Source organism: Corythoichthys intestinalis, chromosome 14 (genome assembly GCF_030265065.1).
Source record: "Corythoichthys intestinalis isolate RoL2023-P3 chromosome 14, ASM3026506v1, whole genome shotgun sequence".
Taxonomy (NCBI): domain Eukaryota; kingdom Metazoa; phylum Chordata; class Actinopteri; order Syngnathiformes; family Syngnathidae; genus Corythoichthys; species Corythoichthys intestinalis.
This window is the reverse complement of record NC_080408.1, coordinates 30,583,341-30,606,847: the sequence shown is the minus strand read 5'-3', so window position 1 is coordinate 30,606,847 and position 23,507 is coordinate 30,583,341. Positions and strand designations below refer to the sequence as shown.

The window sequence follows — 23,507 nt, the reverse complement described above, 5'->3', positions numbered from 1 at the left end:
GGGGAACGAGCTGTAAATTGCTCTCCGCCGGGCGGTTTGCCGATCGGCAAAGACAATCGACAACCCAGTCGTCATGTGAAATAATCCGGGCTAGTTATTTGTGATTTTCCACTACTAAGACTTTGAAACATCACTCAGTTCGGGTTAGCATGTTGGCTAGCTGTCAAGCCTCTTGGTTTGTTTACATTCTCCGAAGCCGGTGAAGGGAAATGACATAAGCCCGATTTAGGTGGCATAAAATATCGTTCGGAAGGTGTGACAGTAGAGGTGAAGTCGACAGTTTTGACCATTAAGGAGTAATTTTGCCATGTCGTCTTGAATAAATGCATTTTTACTATTTCATATTCCATTTAGCACAAGACTTATTTGTCATGACCATGCCATTTATTTAGTTATTGGGGAAAAATACTTGGATAAAAATAATATCCTGTAAAAATATTGGCGTAGTAGAGACTGAAACAAGGATACTTAGATGAGGACATCAGGGTGAGGAATCGAACCCACAACCTCTGGGTTGGGGAACGACTACTCTACTGAGCCAGTCAATAATCTAATTAAACCCAAATCAAAATATGTAACCTGACTGAAAATAGTCATGAAACCCTTATTTGAAAAACTCAAACGAAACTCACTGCCTTATTTTTTTTTTGGCGTTCCAAAAACATTGTGTACAGCCAGAGTGCGATTACAACTCAGAAATTTCTGTTATTTAAAAAGGCTGGTGTTTCGTCATAATGACACATCAAAAATTCTTTCGACAAGAATAATTTAATCAATGGCGACGTCAAAGATAAAATTCCTTTGGAAAAACTCAGACGAGTCATGCAGGTTTCTGCTTAGGATAGCTTCCAGTGCCAGTGTACAATGAGTCATTTCGCATGTGTCACAAATACATAACTCCAAAGTTGGTCCAGTCTATTCCATTCCAGGCCTGAAAAGCTAAGCAAACCTTCTCACTTAGTCACACAAGAAGCTGTACATCGTCCACACTCAGCAAAGTAAAACCCCTCAGCTGTACGTATGAATGACGCAGTGTCGCTTGAGGTGGTGCATGAGGATAAAGGTCTTTCCACACTCGGCACAATTGTACGGCCGCTCGCCACTGTGTGTGCGCTGGTGCACGCGTAGGCTGCTCTGTTGCGTGAAGCGCTTTCCGCATTGTAGGCAGCTGTACGGCTTCTCGCCAGTGTGCGTGCGGTGGTGGATGCTGAGGTGCGACGAGCACTGGAAGCCTTTGCCACACACGGCACACCAGAAGGCCCGTTTGCGCTTGTGGCTCTGCTGATGCAGCTTAAACTGATGTAGTCGCGAGAAGGTCTTACCGCACTGCCCGCAGGCAAAGCCCCGCTGCAAAGGTCGGCGGTCAGTCTCAGAGAGGGAGAAAGCACCCCGCAAGGTGGCAGCCGCAGGGCCGTCTGACAGTGATGGTTCCCCAACTTGGGGACGTCGCTGTGGGTAGACCTGCTCCTTACGCGTGTCTGAATGTGAGCCGAGCGGAAAGGTGGAGGACGGTGGGTCCTTGGGGTACTCGTCCTCGTAAGCACTGTTACAGGACCGTTGTGACTTGCGCGGTTGCTCAGAGAAGCTGTCCGAGTACTCGTCCACCACACTGGAAAAGTCCGGGAAAGAAGTCTCGATGTCGTCCCCGTTGATGATGGATGACCACAGCTGGTGGTCTCGCTCGTCCAGCGACAAGTCGGCCAGTTGATTTTGCTTGGTGGTGCCCAGCGGGCACCCATCCCGAGCGAATCCACCTGATGCAGTCTCATCCTTCTCCGTCTTGACTAGTGTGTGGAGGCCGCTTACCTCGTCTCCGTGCTCACCTGACGCGAACGAGTCCCCACAGTCTGAGGCATTTTTCTGGTGGTCCTCTTCGAACCTATCTGAAACGTTCTGGTACTGTAGCGAGCTGGCCGGGTCACTGATCCACAGAACTTCATCCGGACTCTCTTCCTTGATACTGAACGAAACATTGGGGTCTTCTATTTCTGGACACTATACCGCAAAACAGGATTATGTAAAACCTTAACCACCTTCCTAATTTTTTGTTGTTGTGTCACTGGTAAAAATCTATTTAGTGTATCTCAGTGGTGGGTAAACCGGTCCTCAAAGGCCGCAGTGGGTCCTGGTCTTTGTTACAACTGATCCAGCACAGGTAGTTTAACCAATGAGGGGTCCCGGGAAACAAGAAACACCTGACTGCAATCAACTGATTGCACTTGTAAGATACTAGATCGATAAAAAGGTGTCCTCTTGATGGGTTTCAACGAAAACCCTCACCCACCACGGCCCTTGTGGAATAGTTTGCCCACCCGATGTAGCTAATTGAAATAAAGGCATTTGTAAGACTCACCTTGACCTCTCCTGTTGGATGTGAAGAGTTTCTTCCATCATTTGATCTGTCCACCACCAAGTTTTCTGGCCACACAAAATGAGAATGTCAACACATTGTCACATTTTTTTAAATTTGGCTTTTACTGTCTGGCATTAAATATTTTAATTTCTAATTTGAAATCCTTACTTAAAATCCTGACCATGATTGCAAACGTGCTTGAAACTGATTTCAAAACACTTAAAATGAAATCCTTAAAGCAATAGACAACTTGTATTAGTGCAAAATACGGTTGCACCAAGTTTTTAAGTATGCATATGGCGCATTTCCTGACCTCTGATAATGGGGGGAAAAAGTAATAATGTCTAAACTTAAAAAAATGACACAGCTTGCGAGCGCTGACATTGTGTGACGAGCATGAAGGCAATCAAACGACATACGTGTAACTGCACATAAACACTAATACATTAGATTAGAAACAGGTAATAAGTAGCTTTCTTGTTCAATCTGTCGATGTCTTTCTCCGTCTGAGGCTAAAATGAAGCCCGCTTCACTTTTTGTTCACAGTTCTTTTCTTCACAGTTGTATGAAAAAGTATCTGAACCTTTTGGAATTTCTTACATTACTGTATAAATGATCTTTGTCAAAATCACACAGATGAAAACACAGTGTCTACTTTAGCGAAAAACACCCAAACATTTATAGGTTTTCATATTTTAATGAGGATAGTATGTAAACAATGACAGGAAGGGGAAAGTAAGTTAGTGAACCATCACATTTAATCTTTTGTGCCCCCCCCCTCGGCAAAAATAACTTCAACCAGACGTTTCCTGTAGCTGCAGATCAGCCTGGTACATCGATAAGACTAATCTTGGCCCATTCTTCTCAACAAAACTGCTGTAGTTCAGTTGGATTCCTGGGATGATCACATTAATGGGCAATTATCGAAAATAAATCGAAAATGACGAACATTTCCGAAAGTGTTCCGGAAACAGCCGAATGGGGCGGAGACGTCACGACAAGTGATTGACAGTCGAGGCGGAGCCAGGTGCCATTGTTTTTTAACGACGAGAGAGTAGCGTTGGGGTTTGTTTGACCAAAACATCACAAAATTGGTTCAAAACTGCTGTGCTATGTGGTGTACAAATAGTTATTTATCGGAATATAGTATCCATGAGTTCCTGAACGCGAAAAAAAAAAGCTGGACTACACAGACAATGGGTAAAGTTCGTCCGTGCAAAGAGGGCTAATTTTCTAGACACAGCCTCCGGCATGCTTTTCTGTGGTGCGCATTTTCCACCTGAAAGCTTCTCGAACTATGGACAAGAGAAATCGGGTTTTGCTAAAAGATTGCTGCTCAAAGGAGATGCGGTGCCGACCATACAGGTGCAGCCACCTAAATGTCCCGAGATATCAAGAAAGAGGACGATGACTGGTAAAGGAGGCTAAAGCTAAGCAAAGGAGGGGAGCAGCCAAGCTCGAAATGGCCAGAGTGAGTACTCTTTTATAATAAAAAAATGTCACGCATTGGATACAGGACTGGACACATGTATAAATTATCGTTCGTAAAATATATAGAACAAATCCTCTGATCCCATTCATATTTGTGTCTGTTGGCAGAGCGAAAAGCTATGATAGCGCAATAAATGATAATTATTCTATGCATTCCTTTATTTTGCAGTCACGGTGTATCAGCTTCACAAAAAGAAATGCAAAACAAATCATTGGTGTTTCCCACACGATCTGCTGCCGATGTTTCATCAGTGTCATTGCTCCCCTCAATGACCGTTTCATTACGCTGCATTGGCGTTTGTTTGGGCTCAAATTGGTAACCTAAAACACCGATTAAAGCTTCGTAACTCTCCTCGTCACCATTACATGAACATTCGTTACGTCCTTCTATGTCGGATTCGTCGCTGAAACTAGAAACAAAATTGTCTGCCATCATCGCCGCCATTCAGTATTAAAGCACTGAGCCTTTTTCTTGTTGAAGAAACACCCCTCACTGTCAAGTCTGAATTCTCTTTTATTGACAACGAGGGTTGTTTCTTCATGACGGAACCTGGAATATGTGCAGGACGAACACAATGCATCAGCATAAACAGCTCAAAACACCCCTAATTCTCCCCTCACTAGAAGGAATTATAGTGATGCAGACAGGCGCTGCCCCCCTAGTGGCCAGTGGCACTCTCTTCACTTTTCGTGACGTCACGCACACAATCTGCCAAATCTCGGGCGCCGGTCGTTTTAGCTTGACATTCGAGCCAAATTTCTCTCATTTTCTTGTAATTACACGAAGTGGCATGATATGAATACAAAAGGCGTGCGTTTATGGATAAATGATGGAATATTAAAATTTTCCCAGGGCACTACATACCCTTTAAAGTGCTTGTGACACGAAAAAGCATGTTTAATTCATAATACACGCGGTATTTTATGCTCCTGAATGATATGGACCGCTTGGATGTGTGTGGAAGCGATCGCTATATTTATTTAGTTTTTTGAATCCCGCGCCAGGAAAATGAGTGACTTCCGGCTTCGGTCTCGCATTGAGGAGGAGGGCGCTGTGACGTGTACGGTAGAAGACGTCCTCTTCACGCTACAGTGTACTGTTGTGTATGAGGACGAAGGATTCAGCTGATTTTGCGGATTAATACTTTTATTTTTTGCATCACGCCAGCCAAACGGCTGCAGAAAAATCATTCTGTATGCGGGAGAGGCGTATGCGCCTTTTTGGAGTTTCAAAAGGTTCCCATTCACCGTGGATATTTACTGTGGGACCATTGGACTTACAAGGAAGTGAGTAAACATCTTGTTTTGTATTATGTCAAATACGAATACAGTGATTACAAAGTAAACACTATAAAATTCCTTTAAATAAAGGACTACTTACGTTTGATCATTGATAGGCATGTAAAAAGCTATCCTCACGTTCATTAGCAGTTAGCTTTTAGCACGTTAGCTACACAACAATTCCAGCCACCCTCCTCCAGGGAACGAACTGTAAATTGCTCTCCGCCGGGCGGTTTGCCGATCCGCAAAGAAACTCGACAACCGGGTCGTCATGTCAAATAATCCAGGCTAGTTATGTGTGATTTTCCACTTCGAAGACTTTGAAACATCCCTCGGTTCGGGTTAGCATGTCGGCTAGCTGTCACTCCTTCTGGTCTGTTTACATTCTCCGAAGCTGGGGAAGGGAAATGACATATGTACGATTTAGGTGTCATAAAATATCGTTCGGCAGGTGTGACAGTAAAGGTAAAGTCGACTGTTTTGACCATTATGGAGTAATTTTGCCATGTCGTCTTGAATAAATGGATTTTTATTATTTTATATTCCATTTAGCACAAGTTATTTGTCATGACCATGCCATTTATTTAGCAATTGGGGAAAGTACTTGGGTAAAAAGAATATCCTGTAAAAATATTGAAGTAAAGAGACAGAAACAATGACATTTTGCCGCTCTCTTCGTCGCGTTTTCCTCATTGTGAATAGTTCCCCCTCGACGGGCTGACTGGTCCTTCTCAAGCCATTTATATAGCTATTGGGGAAAATACTTGGATAAAAAGAATATCCTGTAAAAATATTGGGAGTAGAGAGACTGAAACAATGACATTTTGCAGCTCTCTTCGTCTCGTTTTCCTCGTTCTGAACAATTCCCCCTCAATGGGCTGAATAGTAAAACCGATGAGCCTAGTCTACCGCTGACGTCATCCACCTGTTGGGGACGCTAAAGCCCTATAATTGTAGGCGTGGCTAACCGGCAGATTAAAAGACTAATTTCTCGTCATCTGCGCTTTGCTAAATTGTTGTATATGGTCGAATCGTCTCAAAATTTGATTCTAATTCACATAATAATGCCATTTAAGACTTTTTTTCTGGTGTCGTATGCTCTTTAAATTAAACAGGACAGATGATGATTTGATTGTAGTATATTTTGTATGAAAAATACATTGCTGATAATTGCTTTTCCATGTGCTTATATCACTCAAATATGTACCTAATCAAAACAGGTTTGATTCAAATTACTATAATTATTTTAAAAACATTTTTACAGACAAAAAATACTTAAAGGGTGACTGGTATAACGTGTCCCTTATATTTTCAGGGAGTTGGCAACCCCAACTATAACCCTTGATTGAAACCCTAACCCGAATCGTGTCATCCTTTCACTCACTTGCTCTGTGAATTTTATCTACTTTATGATTCAAGTCAATGCTGAATAAAGAATAGAAAATTACTTGTGACTTTTGAACAACCCTGTATAATTTCATGCACATGGAGGCGTCGTCGTGCTTGCTAAATCACATGCGAGGCACCCTCACCGAACAGTCGCTGCATCTGCGTGTTTTTATTCTCCGCGGCGAGCAGTTTCCTCTTCAATATCTCGTTCTCGCTCTGCTTCCGCGAGATTTCCAGGTGCAGGAAAGCACTATTGTCATCAACCAGTTTGCTGATCTCGGCCACCGCCGCCTTTACCAAAACCTCCATGATTGACGTCAATTGCGTTTGAAAAGCCACGCACGCCATGTTTTACACGCTATGAGGGCGTCACATCGAGGGGAAAAAGACTACAAAAGATTGCTTTTAAGAGCTAGGTATTGCTTAAACGGCACGAAGATGCTGTGGAAATTGTTCAATTCCGACTAGCAAACTCACTTCCGCATGGGGGAGGGACTGACCGTAAAGTACACACTAAATGCGCAAGACGTTTGAAAAATATTGCGTTGTTTCATTACCCCCCTAAAAAATAAGTATAGATGATAATGGATTGTTTTATTTAAAAAATGCGTTCGTTAAAAAGAAGTTAATTATTTCACTGTATAGTACTTAAGCTGCTGATGCAGACAGCAGTTGAAGAGTTTGTTAAAAATTTCTTCACGAGCTGCAGTAGTAGTCGATTAATCAATGAACTAGTTAGTTCGAATAATCGAGTAATCGGATAAGGAACATTCATTCATTCATTTTCCATTTTTTCTTGGGGAGGTTCAAACCTCTTGAACTACTGAAATGCAAAGAAAACTGTTTTAGTGCAGTTATTTCAATAACACATACAAAAACTGATTTTCATTCAAAATGTTATTTTTTTCAATGATTTGCAAAATAAAAGTTAACAAAAAAAAGCAATAACCCCAACCTCCATCTCCTAATTTTTATTTTCCCTCATTTCCCCACATACTAAATGCCAAATCTCAATTTTAAGTATTTAAGAACATAGGATGCATATTAAATTGAAGTAATGAAAAGTGATGTAAACATTTACTTTTTTTTTTTTAATAATTAAGATATAAGTAACATACACTCAAAAATATAAGTACAAATGACCTATATCATGCAGAGTGAAATGGAATATATTTTGAAGATCGCACAAACATTGACTTTTTTAAATCATAAGGAAATGAATAAGTAGCCTAACATAAATGAACAAATAATAAGTCCAAAGTGCACATTGGCAGCTTCTGAACCTCCCCATCAGAGCAAATAAAACTAATTATGATAAATAAGCCTCCTCAATTCTTTCGTTGCTCTTAAAGATTTGATCCATTTTATGTTGCATTGCCCTTTTTTGTCGCATCAATTCAACAACCTTTTTTTTTTATGCATGTGTGGCATCTTAGCATTTTTTTTTTTTTTTTTTTTTTACATAATGTTTTGATGTTGCCGTCATATTTTCGGAATCAAAGCACCATGTACCGGAACAGCATTCCGGCTCTGAATCTTATACCGGAATTGCGTTCCTGACCGTTCTGGCCCGCTTTCACCCCTGCCCCTAACACACCTGAATCAAATGATTATGTCATCAGCAACCTCTCTAGAAGCCTGATAATGATCCTGATTATGGATGGAATGGAAAACACGTCAGGAAAAGTGGCTCTGAGGTCCTGATTTAGTGAACCCTGATTTAGAGTGTTCAATCAGCCTACCACGAATGTTTTTGGGATGCGGGAGGAGTTCCCAGAGAAAACCCACACAGGCAGAACATGCAAACTCCACAGAGGAAGGCCGGAGATTGGACCCTTGATCTCAGAACTGTGATGCAGGCGGGCGTGCGTGCTAACCACTCAGCCGCCATACCGCCGGATAAGGAACGCAAAAAAATTAAAATACTTGAGCTGAGCCTCAAACGGTATTAAAAGAAAAAAATGAATGAGCATCTACAACAAAACAACAATTGGCTAACTTACATAGCAAAAGTCCGATAGCTTAAATGCTATAATTTTTTTTTTTTTTTTTTTTTTTTAAACAATGCTCTTAACAAATGGTTCAAACACATATTCCCACAAAAAAACGCTGAATATACCTATAATCTAAATTACAAATGCATTAAAAAAAAACATAGCTCAAACAAAAACTTAGCTTATGTTGGTCTTAACAGGGAGCAGATGGATTCAGCCATGTGAAATGAGTAATGTCGTATTCACTGTTGCCACTAGGGGGAAGTTAATCCAACCAAATCAATCAAACTAAATGCAAACACTTTCCAAACAAACCATTTCAACGCCACTATAGTTAAACGATACTTGAAACAGGAAAATATAATTCAAATCTTTTTCCTAATCGAATTACTTGAGTTAATCGATTAATCATCGCAGCACTAATGTCTTCATTTGATTTATTAGTACAATAATGGCAACATCAGTTTAAGAATAATAATAATTATAATTAAGTTTAATAATTATAATGATATACTGCACTCTGTCTCAACTGTGTACCCTTTGTTCATGTCTTTAATGGCTCGTTACCTTCGTGATGTATCTGTAGTTGCTAACAATTTAAAGAAAACTTTTTTTGTTATTCTAGTTCAGTTTTATAAAATACAATATTAACATAATAAAACCAATCTACTTTTATTCAGCCCACATATACAAAGAATATCAAAAACCTAATAGGTGAGCACATAGTTAATGCAACATCAGAATTCCAGGTAGTCCAGTTGATTTTACAAGTCAATCAAGGGCATAGGTTTGCATAGGGACGGTAGGGACATAACACTACCAATTTTTCAGGATGCTCAAATTGTCCCCACCAACATTTACACAACCTTATTTGCATTATATAATGACATCAATTATATAGGTAATTTAGGTTGTCTTCCAATGTTGTAAGGATGGAATTAACCCTCCCATTATTAAGTGAATTACAGTACTTTCAATATGGTCACTAACTTTGCTTTACGCGCATGCGCAGAACGGTTTATTTTTTGCATTCCTGGATAGTTAAGAGATGATGAACACGTTTGTATTTCTTGTGTATGCTAATATGATTTGTATTTAAATATGGTTATGAAATCCACTTACTCTGAAATTTTTCAAAATGTTTCTTTTGCAGTTTTTGAAAACAAAGGTTTGAATCGAACGGTGTATCACCTGAACCAATACATTTGCACTGCAAGAACCCACCTCCTTAAAACTGGAATTAAAAAAATTATAAATTCCCTTGTTTTCAGTGAAAAGCTACTAAAAATAAGTTAAATTATCTTGTAGTGCTTTAAGTAAATTTTACTCAGATTTCTTGAAGTAAGAAAAATGGCTAGCTGAAAATGAACTTAGACTTATTTTAAGCAAAAAAAAAAAAGTTTGTATATTTCATATTTTACAAAACTTGTCAAATATTCTTAATTCAAGAATCGATATTGTTCAAAAGTCAAAACATTATTTGAACGCATTTTTTATTGACACATTAATCTGTTAACTAGCCTTTAACACTCAAAACAAGACAGGAGAAAATTATTCAACTAGATTTAAGAAAAATTATCAGATGTTACAGAGGTTATAAATTTGCAGTGTGAAAGTTAAGTCGATACAAATTTATTTTGCATTAATCATGGAGCCTTTCAATTAATTAGGTTCATATTGGTGAGAGATGTAGTCCTGACCTCCGTTCCCCCAATCTTTTCGGTCTTATTAATGTCCCGTCCCCAGCAAAAAGTGTACATGTAGGTTATGCTGTTATGTCGTACCTACCAATATTGAGACTAAACCTACGCCCTTGAAGTCAACTAAGGTTGTTTATATAGGACTGTCTGACAATTGTGTTGGATGGTTTTCAAATTACCTTTCTCTTGTAAACAATGTGTGCAATCTGGAGGTTTTCCCGTTTCACAAGTAGTGCCACAAGGTTCAGTTCTTGGATAAAACGTTTTTGCCATTAAGCCAATAATGTTGGTCTTGATGCAAATGTGTCGGTGAATCTCTATGCTGATGACACTAAAGTTTATTGTTGTGCAGAAACTGTGGCAAAGGAAAAAAATAATAAAAATCAACTTATAATAAAGTATGACTTTATTAACATTGTTTTGTTTGGAACAGAAAAAACTTCAAACCACATCAATTTACCTGAATTAAAATAAAAAGTCACATCCAAACTGTAAAAATACACCCAAGGTATATTTGTTGACTATTTGATAATAACAAAAAAAAACTTAAAGCAACACTACTTAACTTTTCAGTTTTAGTCGATTTTAGCAACGCCGGTGGACAAAAGCGGTAGTGTCTTGCCATAAGGAAGACTGTGTTTCCCATCAGGACCCGCGCACACCCGCACCGTGTCGTAATGATCTCCCGGTCGCCTGCAGCTGGATTAAACGACATTTTTGTTTCCAGCGGCTGTGTGAAGGATGAATAGTAATAAGGTAATGAATCCAGTTGTGGCTAAACAACAGCATATGACGGATAGCAACTGTGTGGCTAACACCCCCAACCCCACAAGGCGGGGTGTCACACCAGCGAGTGAAACCCAGGCCAATGTTTATTCTTGAGTATCCTTTTATTCCTGGTAGCCTCGCTTATTTTTCCTCCTCGGACAAAACTTTTTGTCTCTTTTGTCGCTCTGCCATCTTTGCAGAATTCCCGCGAAAGCGTTCGCATCGACGTTCTTTTTTATAATGAAAGAAGGGAGTGACCTATGCCATAAAGCAGTGAGCAATAGGTTCAACTAGTTGTCAGTCGACATATCATCACAAATGTTTTGAAAATATTTTATAAAGGTTAAAAAGTTAGCTAGTGTTGCATTAATAAAGTCAATAAAAAATACCGTATTGGCCCGAATATAAGACTGTGTTTTTTGCATTGAAATAACACTGAAAAAGAGGGGGTCGTCTTATATTCGCGGTCTAGACATTATACATTATTCATGACGCTAAATGGCGCCAGATATCATTGAAGCGATGTTGTCATGACAGATCTCAGCTACTCTCCCCATTCACGACGCTAGATGGCGCCAGATATCATTGAAGCGATGTTCTGTCATGACAGATCTCAGCTACTGTCAAGTTTAACCAGTTTGCAATATTTTATTGCATTGTTTTTCCTTATTCAGATTTGTTTCAAGATTACAGTTACAGTTAGACTTCACTTTGATTGGTAATGCAGTTATTGCAATTTTGTTGTTTTATCACAATAGATTGGTTTATTTACATTTCAAAAACCAGAAACCATTCATTTACGAATATGATTGCACTTTAGTTTACATATTTAAATGGTCGGATATTAAGATTTGAATGAGGCAAAATAACAAGCTTTTTCTCTCAAATATATTGTTATAATCATTTATTTCAGGTGTACTGTAATTATTTTCTGTATAAAAATTAATTTTGTGTTCAAAAAGTCTTTTTTTCAAACTTGAGTCTTGAAAAAGAGGGGGTCGTCTTATAATTAGGGCCGTCTTATATTCAGGCCAATACGGTAATAATAAATTTATATTGATTAGCAAGATTAACTCATGAGGACTATATGTCAAACAATTTGACCAAAAAACAAAAATTAATATAACAAAAACTACAGTGTTATAGAGGGACAGTTTTTATTTTTGCTGCAGGCAGTATCAGCTCCTATGCTATAGTGTGGGGTTACTATGCACTGAGCAACTTGGTATGCCACCTTATATGATTCTAACATTGCGTTGCTGGTTTATTGTTGTAACACTGACAAAGCGGGACTATTGGTGACAATATTCGGCACGTTTTCACTGAAAGAAAAAAAAAATCAAGCGGCTTATCAATGTGTTTGGGGTCTAAGGTCTTTAAATGACGTGTTAATTGATTTGGCTTCCTGCTGTCAGCTGCAAACATTTTTAGACACAGTAAACAGACTGGTCTTTTCTCGTCTCCCACTATATTGAAAGTCACAGCCTAACGCTACATACGCTTTGTCATATTTCCTCATCTTAGCTCTTTAAATATCCAGTCGTCTTTGCTGTGTGCTCTTGTTTGGCTCAAAAATACTGTGCACACTCTGAAAATCAGAGCGCCACTGCCACCCTCTTAGTAGATCTGCAATAATATTTTATTGTAGGAAAGCAAAAAAGTATGGTCCCCGAGGTCACGTGCGCCACCCTTGGCATCGCTCTGAGCCCACCTGGGGTGGGGTCACGTCGCCCTATTTGAGAAGTACTGTATTAAATGCTGACAAAACCAAGACCATGCTCTTTTCCAATAAGATGGTGCCTGCTACTATTTCATCTGATCTACCGGTATTTTGACTCCGCAGGGTAATCCTATTGAGTAGTAGCAAACTTTAAATACTCAGGCATCATCAAAGATTTTGAAGCCTTTCAAATTTATATCAACCGATTTTTTAACATAAAACTGGTCATCTTAGGGAATAAGTCCTGTTTTTCCTTTAGTGCCAGGAGGCGACTTCTTACTTTCGTTTTCTTGCCTCTCCTGGATTATATGAATGTGTTGTTTATATGAATGCCTCAACCGGGGCCGGATGTATGGGGGGGCCAGGGTGGGCATTGCCCACCCAGACGTGAGTCGTGCCCACCCAATCAAAATGTCGAGAATATCTATTGTAGCGTTGCACTGGATATAGAGAACGCACGGAGAGTTGGTCTCACCTACTTTTTTATTGCAGGATTAACGGTTACTGTTGGCCGCAACCACGCCGAACAAGCAATCACCAAAACAAGCTGTTTTTCCAACCTCGTTTGTTATCCGCAGGCTTCCTTTCTCTCCTCCAGACACATTCTCGCAGTCGGACATCCGGGAATTAATGACGTTACCAGCCACAACAAAGCGTCGCCATAATGAAATGGGGGCAAAACACGAGTCACAAGCAGTTGCTCTGTTGTGCATTGTAGTACAAACTTGTTGAACTTTTGTCTTATTTGCGGTCTTTTTTTCATGCGGAATGACTAAAAGTTGCTGTATTGCGGGTTGTAATACAGTGAAGGGTTTGGAGCCGCATTTGAAGTTCTTCATTCTTCCTCGTGAGAAGAAAAGGACAAGCAAATGGCTGAAAGCAATCAATCGAGGAACAGTAAAAGAATACTGTTCCATGGACCATTCTCGCCAGTGGGAACCTAAATCCAAGGCACATTTACATTTGCAGCCGACATTTTATTACTGGTGAGCAAACTTTAATCATTTCCCCCCCCCCAATTAGCTGCTAGGATTCAATAGACTAGGCAGTGGTTATTATTACCTTAACCGACAACTCGCAAAGCGTTATTTTTTCTTTTGCCGTGAACTGCTCTGATTGGTCAATCGGTATATTATTGGCCTGGTGGGAATTTGCTGTTTTGCCATGACGTGTTCACGGCTAAATAACGCCTGGAGGCGAATTACCGGTGACGGCAGAAATAATCACTCCGTATATACTACCAGTTTTCTTAGTTCGACACAGTACATATTCCACGTAATTGATAAAGGTTAACTTACTGGGTGACTTTATGAGGTAGTTGTAGATGTTTCCGAACTCCACTGCAGGCAATTCCTTTGGATTGTTTATCCAGCTATCAGCTGCGACTTTGTATGGGCAAATTTGCAGGCCAATACAGATTAATTTAAGTTGTATCGCCTCCTCGCATAGATAGATGAATGAAAAAAAATGAATAAATAAAAAAAATAAACTCCCAAAAAATTAATGCAGCCTCAACGGGACACAAGCCAGTGTCCTACTTGCGCCGGTCCCAAGCCTGGAGAAATGCAGAAGGTAAAAAAAAGCCTGCATTGGGGGTGCCCCCTCAAGATTTCTTAGTGCCCACTCTGGTGGGTAAACCTAGATCCGGGCCTGGCCTCAACTCATTCCTTCCAACTGCTTATCATGTTTGAGATTCATTACTGATTGTAAACCCATCACACATCACTGTATGGTCTCCACTTTTAGAACCATAAATTGGTTTATCTTTATTTTTTTAATCAATTCTTGGTTTGCTGTTCATTAAGTGTCTTCATACAAGAGACAATCAAAATCTAATACTGTAATTTTCAGACTATAAGGCACACCTGACCATAAGCCGCCACCCACCAATTTGACACGAAAACCATTTGCTCATCGATGAACTCCACAGGAGTATAAACCGCAGCTGTGCTCACTGTATTATGGGATATTTACACCAAAAGATATTAACCGGAACACTTTATTTGACAGTGGCATCATAAGACTTTCATAAAACCAAATGAACCACCATGAAGCTTTGAATTAATTGGCTGCAAAGCTTCAGTGCTTCAAGAAGCTTCATTTGGCTATCACTGCTCCCTTGGCGGAAACAGTCAACCTCTGATGCCACCTGCTGTCCACTGTTGTCATCCAACATGCCTCCTAGCATGCATTGCAGCACTACAGATGTAAATAACAATGAAAATTCATGTTCTGTGCTAATCATTTCTTCAGTTCTGTTCGTTGTTTAATTAATTGTTAGTTATGGTAATTGGTAACACTTTATTGGACAGTGGCACCGTAAGACTGCCATAGGACGATCATATTTATGACATGACACTACCATGAGCATTAATGAATGCTTATGACAGATGCCATAAGTTGTTGGTCAATTTGTGCTTGCTCAGGCAATTTTAAAATATATATACACCTGTATATAATTTAACCATTTTCTTTTAAAGTTGCTTTCACGTTTGTTGTGGGTAACACGGGGATTAGTGATCAGCACGTTTGCCTCACAGTTCTAAGATCAAGGGTTCAATCACAGGCTCCTGCCGTTCAGTGTTAAGTTTATATGTTCTCCTCATGCCAGCGTGTTTTCTCTGGGTACTTCGGTTTCCGCACACATCCAAAAAACATGCATGGTATGCTGATTAAATGCTCCAAATTGTCCCTAGGTATGACTGTGTGCGTAAATGGTTGTTTGTCTCCTTGGGCCTTGTGATTGGCTGGCAACCAATTCAGGGTGTACCCTGCCTACTGCCAATACTCCAGAGTAGCTGAAGTCTGTAGTAAAGCACGGATGATGAATGAATGTTTATTGTAATTTGTGTTGCTGTTGCTTAAACAGATCTCCCTTGTAAATTAAAACTTGCATCGCAATGGGATTTTTACCTCCATAAATAAAGCTTTAAAAAAAATAAAAACAAAAAAAGTTTCACCGTTAAAAGGCATTCAGATCTACCTTTCAGCATGTTCAACCTGCTGAACAGGACATGCTTACAAAACAAAAAAAGTGAGGCAATCATTTATATGTAAGCATTAACAATAACAAGTCATACTTAATTGTAATAAAACAATTAAAATAAACCTTTAGCTTCAAACCCAACGCTAAAACATGAATTAAGACTATTGCCAACTTGAACATTTTCACACTGAAGTCAATAGAAGAAAGGTTTAACATTCACTTTTAATACTTCACTTAAAAAAAAATCAATTACAGACAAGTAATGAATTGCAACCACTTCTCCATTAACATTCTGGATGAGTAACCACAGGAAGGCCACAATGAACGCATGTTTACTGTCGAGCTGGTAGCTGTTGTTCCACTTAAATGATCCTCAAACTAAACTTTTTCAGTTGGGGCTTACACTCTTTGATAACGTCTTGTGGGGACACAAAATTTAACATGTACAAAATGAAAGTCATTTTTTTTAATACAGTATGTCGGACGCTACATTTTTGAGGTAACATTAGCACAATTTCTGGCATAGCATGAGGACTGTTTTTTTAAAACTTTGGAATATTTCTCGTGGTTTTGTTTATTTTATTTAGCAGAGTGGCAGTTAACAGCAATCATTTGAACATTTTGGTAGCCGTACGTTTCACATGTAGATTACAATACATGTGGCCACACTTGACGTGGAGTGTCTTTACTGTGGAATCCATTCCTGTTCCGTAGGGAAGAACGATTTTAGGGGAAAAAAGTACTTGCCAATAATGCGATTTCAATTCAATTCACAGTTTTCTTCATATGATGAATAAAACAATCTATGACTAATAATGCAAGTTCACGCAAGTGTTATGTAGTTGTTATATGAAAATATGACGCTTGCAGTACATATGTTAATGAAAGGGACTGTACGGAGTTCTTCACTTTTCTACTTACGACTGCCACCTCCGGCCTAAGGCGTAACTGCAGCTCGTGTACGGCGCGCATGCTTGTACATAAAGCTACGCACATTTGGCCCATCAAATCAGCACCAGAAACATAAAAAACAGTTATTGGCCAGTCTTAAGTGGGTTAGAAAAGTGTTTTTGCACAGCAGAAACCAGGCGGAGAGTCGATGAAACAGCGCTGTCGCGAGGACGCGCACAGGCACATGTTCCCCGAGAGACGTCAACCCGAACCCCCACTAGTAAAGATAAAGGGCTTTTTCTGGCAGTCTCATTTAAAACGTATGGGCTCTAAGTACTCATAAACTAGGCATTGGTGGAAAATGCATGGAGTAGAAAAGTAGTTTAAATTAAGTGTAAAAATCCTGTATAGTCCCTTTAAGTTATACTGGATGTAGAAATATTTTTAACCGAACGTTTTACGTTCTGGACGAATTTATCGGTTTATTGTACATAAATAATTGCCCAATTAAAAAAAAATCCTTTCACAGTAAAAGCATATCTATTGTGATCAATTGAGATTTCCATATTTTTTCTGAATGTTATTAAAATGTGAAATGTAATTATTTCCAGTGAAAAAAAGGGACATAAATAAGCATTTGTTGTTTAGCGCCAAAAATCATGTCAGTCAACTGCATCTGAAAAAAAATGTCAGCCTTGGCGATTTCAAAATTACAATGTTTAAATGCACGATTTCTATGTAAAATCATTTAATCTTTCAGCCATACTGTTCTGTTCATTTCTAATGTGCAAAATGGTGGTGGTGGTGGGGGGTGGTCTTATTAATGAAACGAAATGAGCTCACGGACACATAGAAAGGGTATCAAAAGTAATTCTACTGGTGGACTTTTATATGCAGCTGGAGTTTGTCGGCATGGTCGAATCCCTGCCCGCAGACCTCGCACTTGAACACCGCCTCACTTTTGCACTGGTGCCTCTCGAATAGAGGGAACGAGTCAAAACTTTGCCCGCAGGCAGAGCAGATGTAGGAGTTCTGAGTAGAGTCCGACGGCGGCAAACCAAAGTCCAGGATGTTTCTGTCGTCGTGCGCCACCATCCCCACCTGTGAGAAGGGATCCTGCATGTCCAGCTTGCCTTCCAGGAAGCGTAGCTCACCATTGGCGGCGTAATCCTGCCACTCGCCCGCATTTAAACAGTCGTCGCTCTCTCCCGCGTCGACATATGGTCGAACGTTCAGTGGATCGCCCAAAGCTGCCGGTTCCAAGGTGGGATTGGTGGCCGGCTCCTGCATGCAGGTATCGGGGATTGGACACATGATGGGATGTGGCCCTTGCTCCTCCCCATTTTTGTCTGGAAACAAACACATAACACTCAGTATATTACAAAGCAGGACATCAGATTAATACTGTAATGAAGTCATTATTCATTGTCTTGAACAAGGTGGCCAGTTTTGGTGGCACGTACTGTTCCTGTGTGTCTTCATGTGGCACTTGAGGCTGGATTTCTGGTTGAAGCATCGGCCGCAGATATGGCATCCATAGGGCTTCTCGCCCGTGTGGATGCGCAGGTGGCGCTCCAGGTGGCCGCCACGCACAAACATCTTCCCGCAGTAAGAGCAGAAGAAACACTTCTTGGGCCGCGCTCCCGGGTAAAGCGAGCCGGTCCTGTTTTGCGGGCAGGCAGAAGGTTCCCCCCCACTGCGCGGGTATGCCAGCAGAGATGACATCAAGTTGTTTTCTACATAAGGCTTTCCAGGAAAGGTGAAGTTGCTGCAAGACGCCTCAGCGAGAACTGGGATGACCTGAGTCGCCGGCACCGTTGCACCGTTACGTTCTGACTGATCATTTGTCACGTCATGCAAACTGGGGGACTTCTGCTTTTCTGTCGTTTCAATTTCAGGTTGTGTTACACATTCCTCCAAGGGTTCTGACTTGACAGTCGGCGTGCAGGATGATTCCGGACAGTTAACAGAAACAAGCTCTGCCAAGGACGTGGTGTCTCCCTCCACAGGAGGACATGTGTCGATGCTCGGATGTTCCTCTGGGGAGCGTTGGATGTCAGCAGGTGACGACTGAACACCTGCAAGAATTTCGGTTTCAGTCACTAACGAACATCTACGATCATTTAAAGCAGGGGTGTCCAAACTTTTTACTTTTTTTTTTTTTTTAATAAGAATCTATTAATGTAAAACAAAATACTGACATGATACACATCTTTCTACATTCAAGATGTTGTCAGGTTTTTTACCCCTGAGCTTATGGGGAAGCACTGTTAGAGTGGCTAGATCCCTTTAAAGTTAAAACTAAGAAGTGAAACAGAATGAAGGCTAAATTTAAGCTGCTTGTGCGGGCCATGTCAATGATAGTTTCATCATTTTTGTTTCATAATTTGCGGCCCAATAAAAACTGAGCAGTGGGCCGTAGTAGACCCGTGGACCGTAGTTTGGACACTGTTTTTACTTTTAAATAGTGACTTACATCTCTGATGGATCTTAGTATGCTCCTTGAGGCTGCACTTCTGGTTGAAGCGTCTCCCGCAAACATCACAGCGGTATGGCTTTTCTCCTGTGTGGACCCTCTTGTGGCGCTCCAAGTTCCCGGAATTCTCAAAACATTTGCCGCAGAAGGAGCAAGTAAAGCCCCGCTTAAACATCAATCGGTTGACCATCCGCCGCCGCATGCTGCTATAAAGTTGGCGGTGCAGCCCGCGGCTTGCCAATGCACCATGGCGAGCGTCCGCCAGGACATTAGTCTGGTTTTCACGTTGCCGTTCGGGCAGTGGTTCAGGTTGACCGCAGTCCACCTGTCCCGTAGGTTCACGCTTTATCACCACCTCGCCTTTTGGAAAGTGACTTTGATGGTTTTCATGCCTCTCAATTTCAGCGCCTCCTGAAAAAGTCAACAGAATTTTTACCTTGGTGAAGAAAAGGTTTTTTGTTGTTATAGTTCAATGTTATAAAATAGAGTAAACATAATAAAACTAATCTACTTTTATTCAGCCCACATATACAAAGAACATCAAAAACCTAATAAGTGAGCACATAGTCAATTCCAACATCAGAATTCAACCTGGGTTAAAGCGGAAGTTGAGAAATCTTTGACATTAGGCTTAATCTTCGAGTTTGCCTGGGTTAAATTAGTCGGTGGAGTTGAATTCCAAATTCCGTGCAGTTAGTTAGTTATTTATCAATTTCAGGGCTCTGGAGTGGCTAAGCTAGCAAGAGTCCATGGTTCCGAGCATGCCAATTTAAAAAAATTTTAAAAATTAAAAAATTTAAAAAAAAACAAAAGAAAAAAAAAAAGAAATTAACAGATCTAACATAGTAAAATCAATTCAAAACGCAGATCGGTGTTCAAAATACCCATGCAGTCAAAACAATGTCACACCAAACTGACGTAATTTTTTACCAGTATTTCTGCGGGACTATTTTTTTGTTATATACGAGGCGTGCTTTGGCCACTCGTGCTCATGCTGCATTCAAGGAAGGTGGGAAGTCGGACTCATACCACTTGGATATTACCACTTGCGACCTCAAAGCATTCCAAGCGTTTTATATTTTGGCCATCAAAAGACATGTTGCCCTCCAGCAAACACGGCTTCTCATAAGCGATCAAATAGTGGAGGAAAACGACAGCTATAGTAAATAGACCACTCTGTAAACTGCCTGCTTTAGTTTTGCTATTGACGGTCTGCCTTTCAACGGGTAGCGCATTTTGTCGCGTGACGTCTGATTGAAGCAACTCGTGAAGTCGGAGTACTTTTTTTTCCTGACTTCGCGACTAGGGCCCTTGTGTTCGAGTGGCATTCCAATGTTATTTATCCTGGTCAGAGGTTGGAAAAATCCAATTTCCCACCTTCCTTGAATGCAGCATCAGTCTACAGTCTTGACTGAAGAAAGGCAACATAGTGAAATGTGCATTTAGGGGCTGTGAAAACAGACAGAAGAAATGGGCAAATGAGAGTTTCCACAAATTCCCTATGAAGAACAAGAAACAATACAAACTGTGGATACTTGCTGCTTGCTTCGACATAAACACACCGGTGGAAAGAAATATCACTCCGCTCTAGTGCACGGAATTTGTTGAAATCAACTCCACCGACTAATTAAAAGTTTAAACCCCCGCTAACTCAAAGATTAAGCCTAATGTCAAAAATTTAGAACTTTTAACTGAAAACAACAAACATTTGGCTTGCCGGTGGCTGAAAATGTGATACCTATATTTATGTTATCTAGGGTGACCAAATGTCCTCTTTTGCCCGGACAAGTCCTACTTTCACGTAGTATCCCCGTCGTCCGGGCGGGTTTTATAAATTCATAAAAATGTCCGGTTTTTATGATTTTTCACGGGACCAATTTGAAGAGAATCCTACCGGCCGCCGGGTGGCAGCGCCTGCCTGTGATGACATGGCTCCTAGTAGTAGGGAGGGAAGGAGAAGTTCTTTTTGTTGGCAGTTTACCCCTATCATGAGGCATTACCGCCATCAACTGGGTTGACGATTTGGCCACAAGGCCTGCCCAGTTGTTAAGGTATTTACGATAAATACGTATATATTGGCAACTGTTGACTTCTGTTGGAGCTTTGACTGTAAAATCCCGTTTGGTGTCGCGTAGTTGCGCTGCCGATGATTGTAAACTTTTATAGCAAAGTTTGATTTTTGCCTCAGCTAGCTATCAGTAAGCTAAACCACGCTAGGCATTATGGGAAACGTAGTTTTGGACCGCTACGTTTGGAAACATGCTGGTTGAACTGTCAGTTTATTTCGGTTATTGGTAGTGTGCAATCTAGAACATTGAATGAGAATATAAATTGAATGGGAATAACAATTCGTCAAGGACAATTGTCGTGGTAGTAATTTATAAAAATGTTTAGTTGGCACATAGCTTACTGTGTGTATGTGTATTGACTGGACTACATTTCAATGGGTCTGCATTCTATACAGTAGTAAGTATTTGATACACTGCCAAAGTGTATCAAAGTGTATCACAGTGTATCAAATACTTGTTCTCCCCACTGTATATGTTATATGTATATGTTATTATTATTATTTTCAAAACTGCATTTTTCCATCCAGAGTGAGGGGTCACACTTTAAATATATTAAAGTGATATAGGCATCTTTGAGTGAACTTGGAGTAAAATTCAAGTATTTTGAGGCCGGGCTGAGTGTCCTCTTTTTTGGAAATCAAAATATGGTCACTCTATGTTATCATTATTAATTTCATGTTATTCAATTTCAACGGTCAACCCGGGTGAGGGAACCCTGCAGCCGTGATCAATGCTCACCCACTTCGGGGGTACTGTGGTTGCTGTTGCTAACCCTACAGCCGTGATCAATGCTCACCCACCTCGGGGATGCTGTGGTTGCTGTTGCTGCAGCTGGAGCTGCAGCTGCTGCTGCTGCTGCTGCTGCGCTCCCTGCAACCTGGCAGCCGTGCGATGGGCAGCTCTTAGCTCGCCGTGTAGCACCTCCACGCTGCTCCTCAGCCGACGGATCTCGTGTTCCCGTTGGGTCACCTCCAGGCGCAATACCACTAAGCCTTCCTCTACCACTTTGGTGATCTGGGCCGCGGCGGCGTTGCACAGGGCAGTGATGATGGAGCCAATCTGGCCATGGAGGGCCGCGCCGCTCGACATAATGAGAGCGGCGGGGTGGCGGCCGGGAAACAATAGCCTCGGTCGCGGAGGGAAGATTAAACTTTGGTGGGTTGGTTGGGTGACGAGTTAGCACGGCGTGGGTTTCGTGTTTGCCAGATTACTCTAGCTAACTGGCTAAATAGTGTAAACACGATCGACTCCGCTTGGGCCGGAAATTGAGGTGAGCAAAAACTACCGTAAAGCAGCTCAAAACGACGGAACGTTGTAAACATCAACAGAGCTGGAAGTAGTACCGTAATGCAGAAAAAGACGCCTCCATGAAATGCCAGACAACCCCTTGTCTAAATAATATTAGCAAAGAAAAGTTGTATTCCACAGAATACACGTTATATATACTGGACCATCTCAAAAAGTAGCATATTGTGATGAAATTCATTATTTTCCGTAATGTACTGATAAACATTAGACTTTCGTATATTTTAGATTCATTACACAAAACTGAAGCAGCTGAAGGCTTTTATTGTTTTAATATTGATGATTTTAGCAAACAGGTCAAGAAAAAACAAAAATCCCTATCTCAAAAAATTAGCATATCATGAAAAGGTACTCTAAAGAAGCTACTAACCTAATCATCTCAATCAACGAATTAACTCAAAACTCCAAAAGATTCCTGAGGCTTTTAAAAACTACCAGCCTGGTTAATTACTCAAAACCGCAATCATGGGCAAGACTGCCGACCTGACTGCTGTCCAGAAGGCAATCATTGACACCCTCAAAACACAGAAAGAAATTTCCGAGCGAATAGGCTGTTCCTAGAGTGCTGTATCAAGGCACCTCAGTGGGAAGTCTGTGGGAAGGAAAAAGTGTGGCAGGAAACGCTGCACAACCAGAAGAGGTGACCGCACCCTGAGAAAGATTGTGGAGAAGGATCGATTCCAGACCTTGGGGGACCTGCAGAAACAGTAGACTGAGTCTGGAGTAGAAACATCCAGAGCCACCGTGCACAGGCGTGTGCTGGAAATGGTCTACAGGTGCCGCATTCCCCAGATCAAGCCACTTTTGAACCGGAAAACAGCGGAAGAACCGCCTGACCTGGGCTGCAGAGAAGCAGCACTGGGCTGTTGCTCAGTGGGCCAAAGCACTTTTTTCTGATGAAAGCAAATTTTGCATGTCAATCAATCAAATCAAGGTGCCAGAGTTTGGAGGAAGACTGGGGAGAAGAAAATAACAAAATGCCTGAAGTCCAGTGTCAAGTACCCACGGTCAGTGATGGTCTGGGGTGCCATGTCAGCTGTTGGTGTTGGTCTACTGTGTTTTATAAAGGGCAGGGTCAATGCAG

At 41.0% G+C, this 23,507-nt stretch overlaps 1 protein-coding gene across 1 annotated transcript; it reads right to left on the bottom strand.

The window, feature by feature from the left end:
- Nucleotides 1–409: 409 nt before the first annotated feature.
- On the bottom strand, nt 410–22,388 carry LOC130929935 (zinc finger protein 813-like). The gene is made up of 7 exons (XM_057857574.1): nt 21,919–22,388; nt 19,050–19,460; nt 18,037–18,651; nt 17,450–17,922; nt 6,658–6,856; nt 2,354–2,418; nt 410–1,995 (listed from the first exon to the last, which is right to left on the bottom strand). The coding sequence occupies exons 1-7, from the start codon at nt 22,205–22,207 to the stop codon at nt 1,009–1,011; spliced, it is 3,039 nt and encodes a 1,012-aa protein (XP_057713557.1). The 5' UTR covers nt 22,208–22,388; the 3' UTR covers nt 410–1,008.
- Nucleotides 22,389–23,507: the final 1,119 nt, after the last annotated feature.

What these genes read in the sequence shown, in the direction of transcription:
- LOC130929935 (XM_057857574.1), bottom strand. Translation starts at nt 22,207, where the DNA reads ATGTCGAGCGGCGCGGCCCTCCATGGCCAGATTGGCTCCATCATCACT. An exon ending in TGCATATAAAAGTCCACCAG is followed by an intron (nt 6,857 to 17,449) that starts TAGAATTACTTT and finishes TAAAACATGGCG; the next exon opens with TGCGTGGCTTTTCAAACGCA. An exon ending in ATCCAACAGGAGAGGTCAAG is followed by an intron (nt 1,996 to 2,353) that starts GTGAGTCTTACA and finishes TTTGCGGTATAG; the next exon opens with TGTCCAGAAATAGAAGACCC.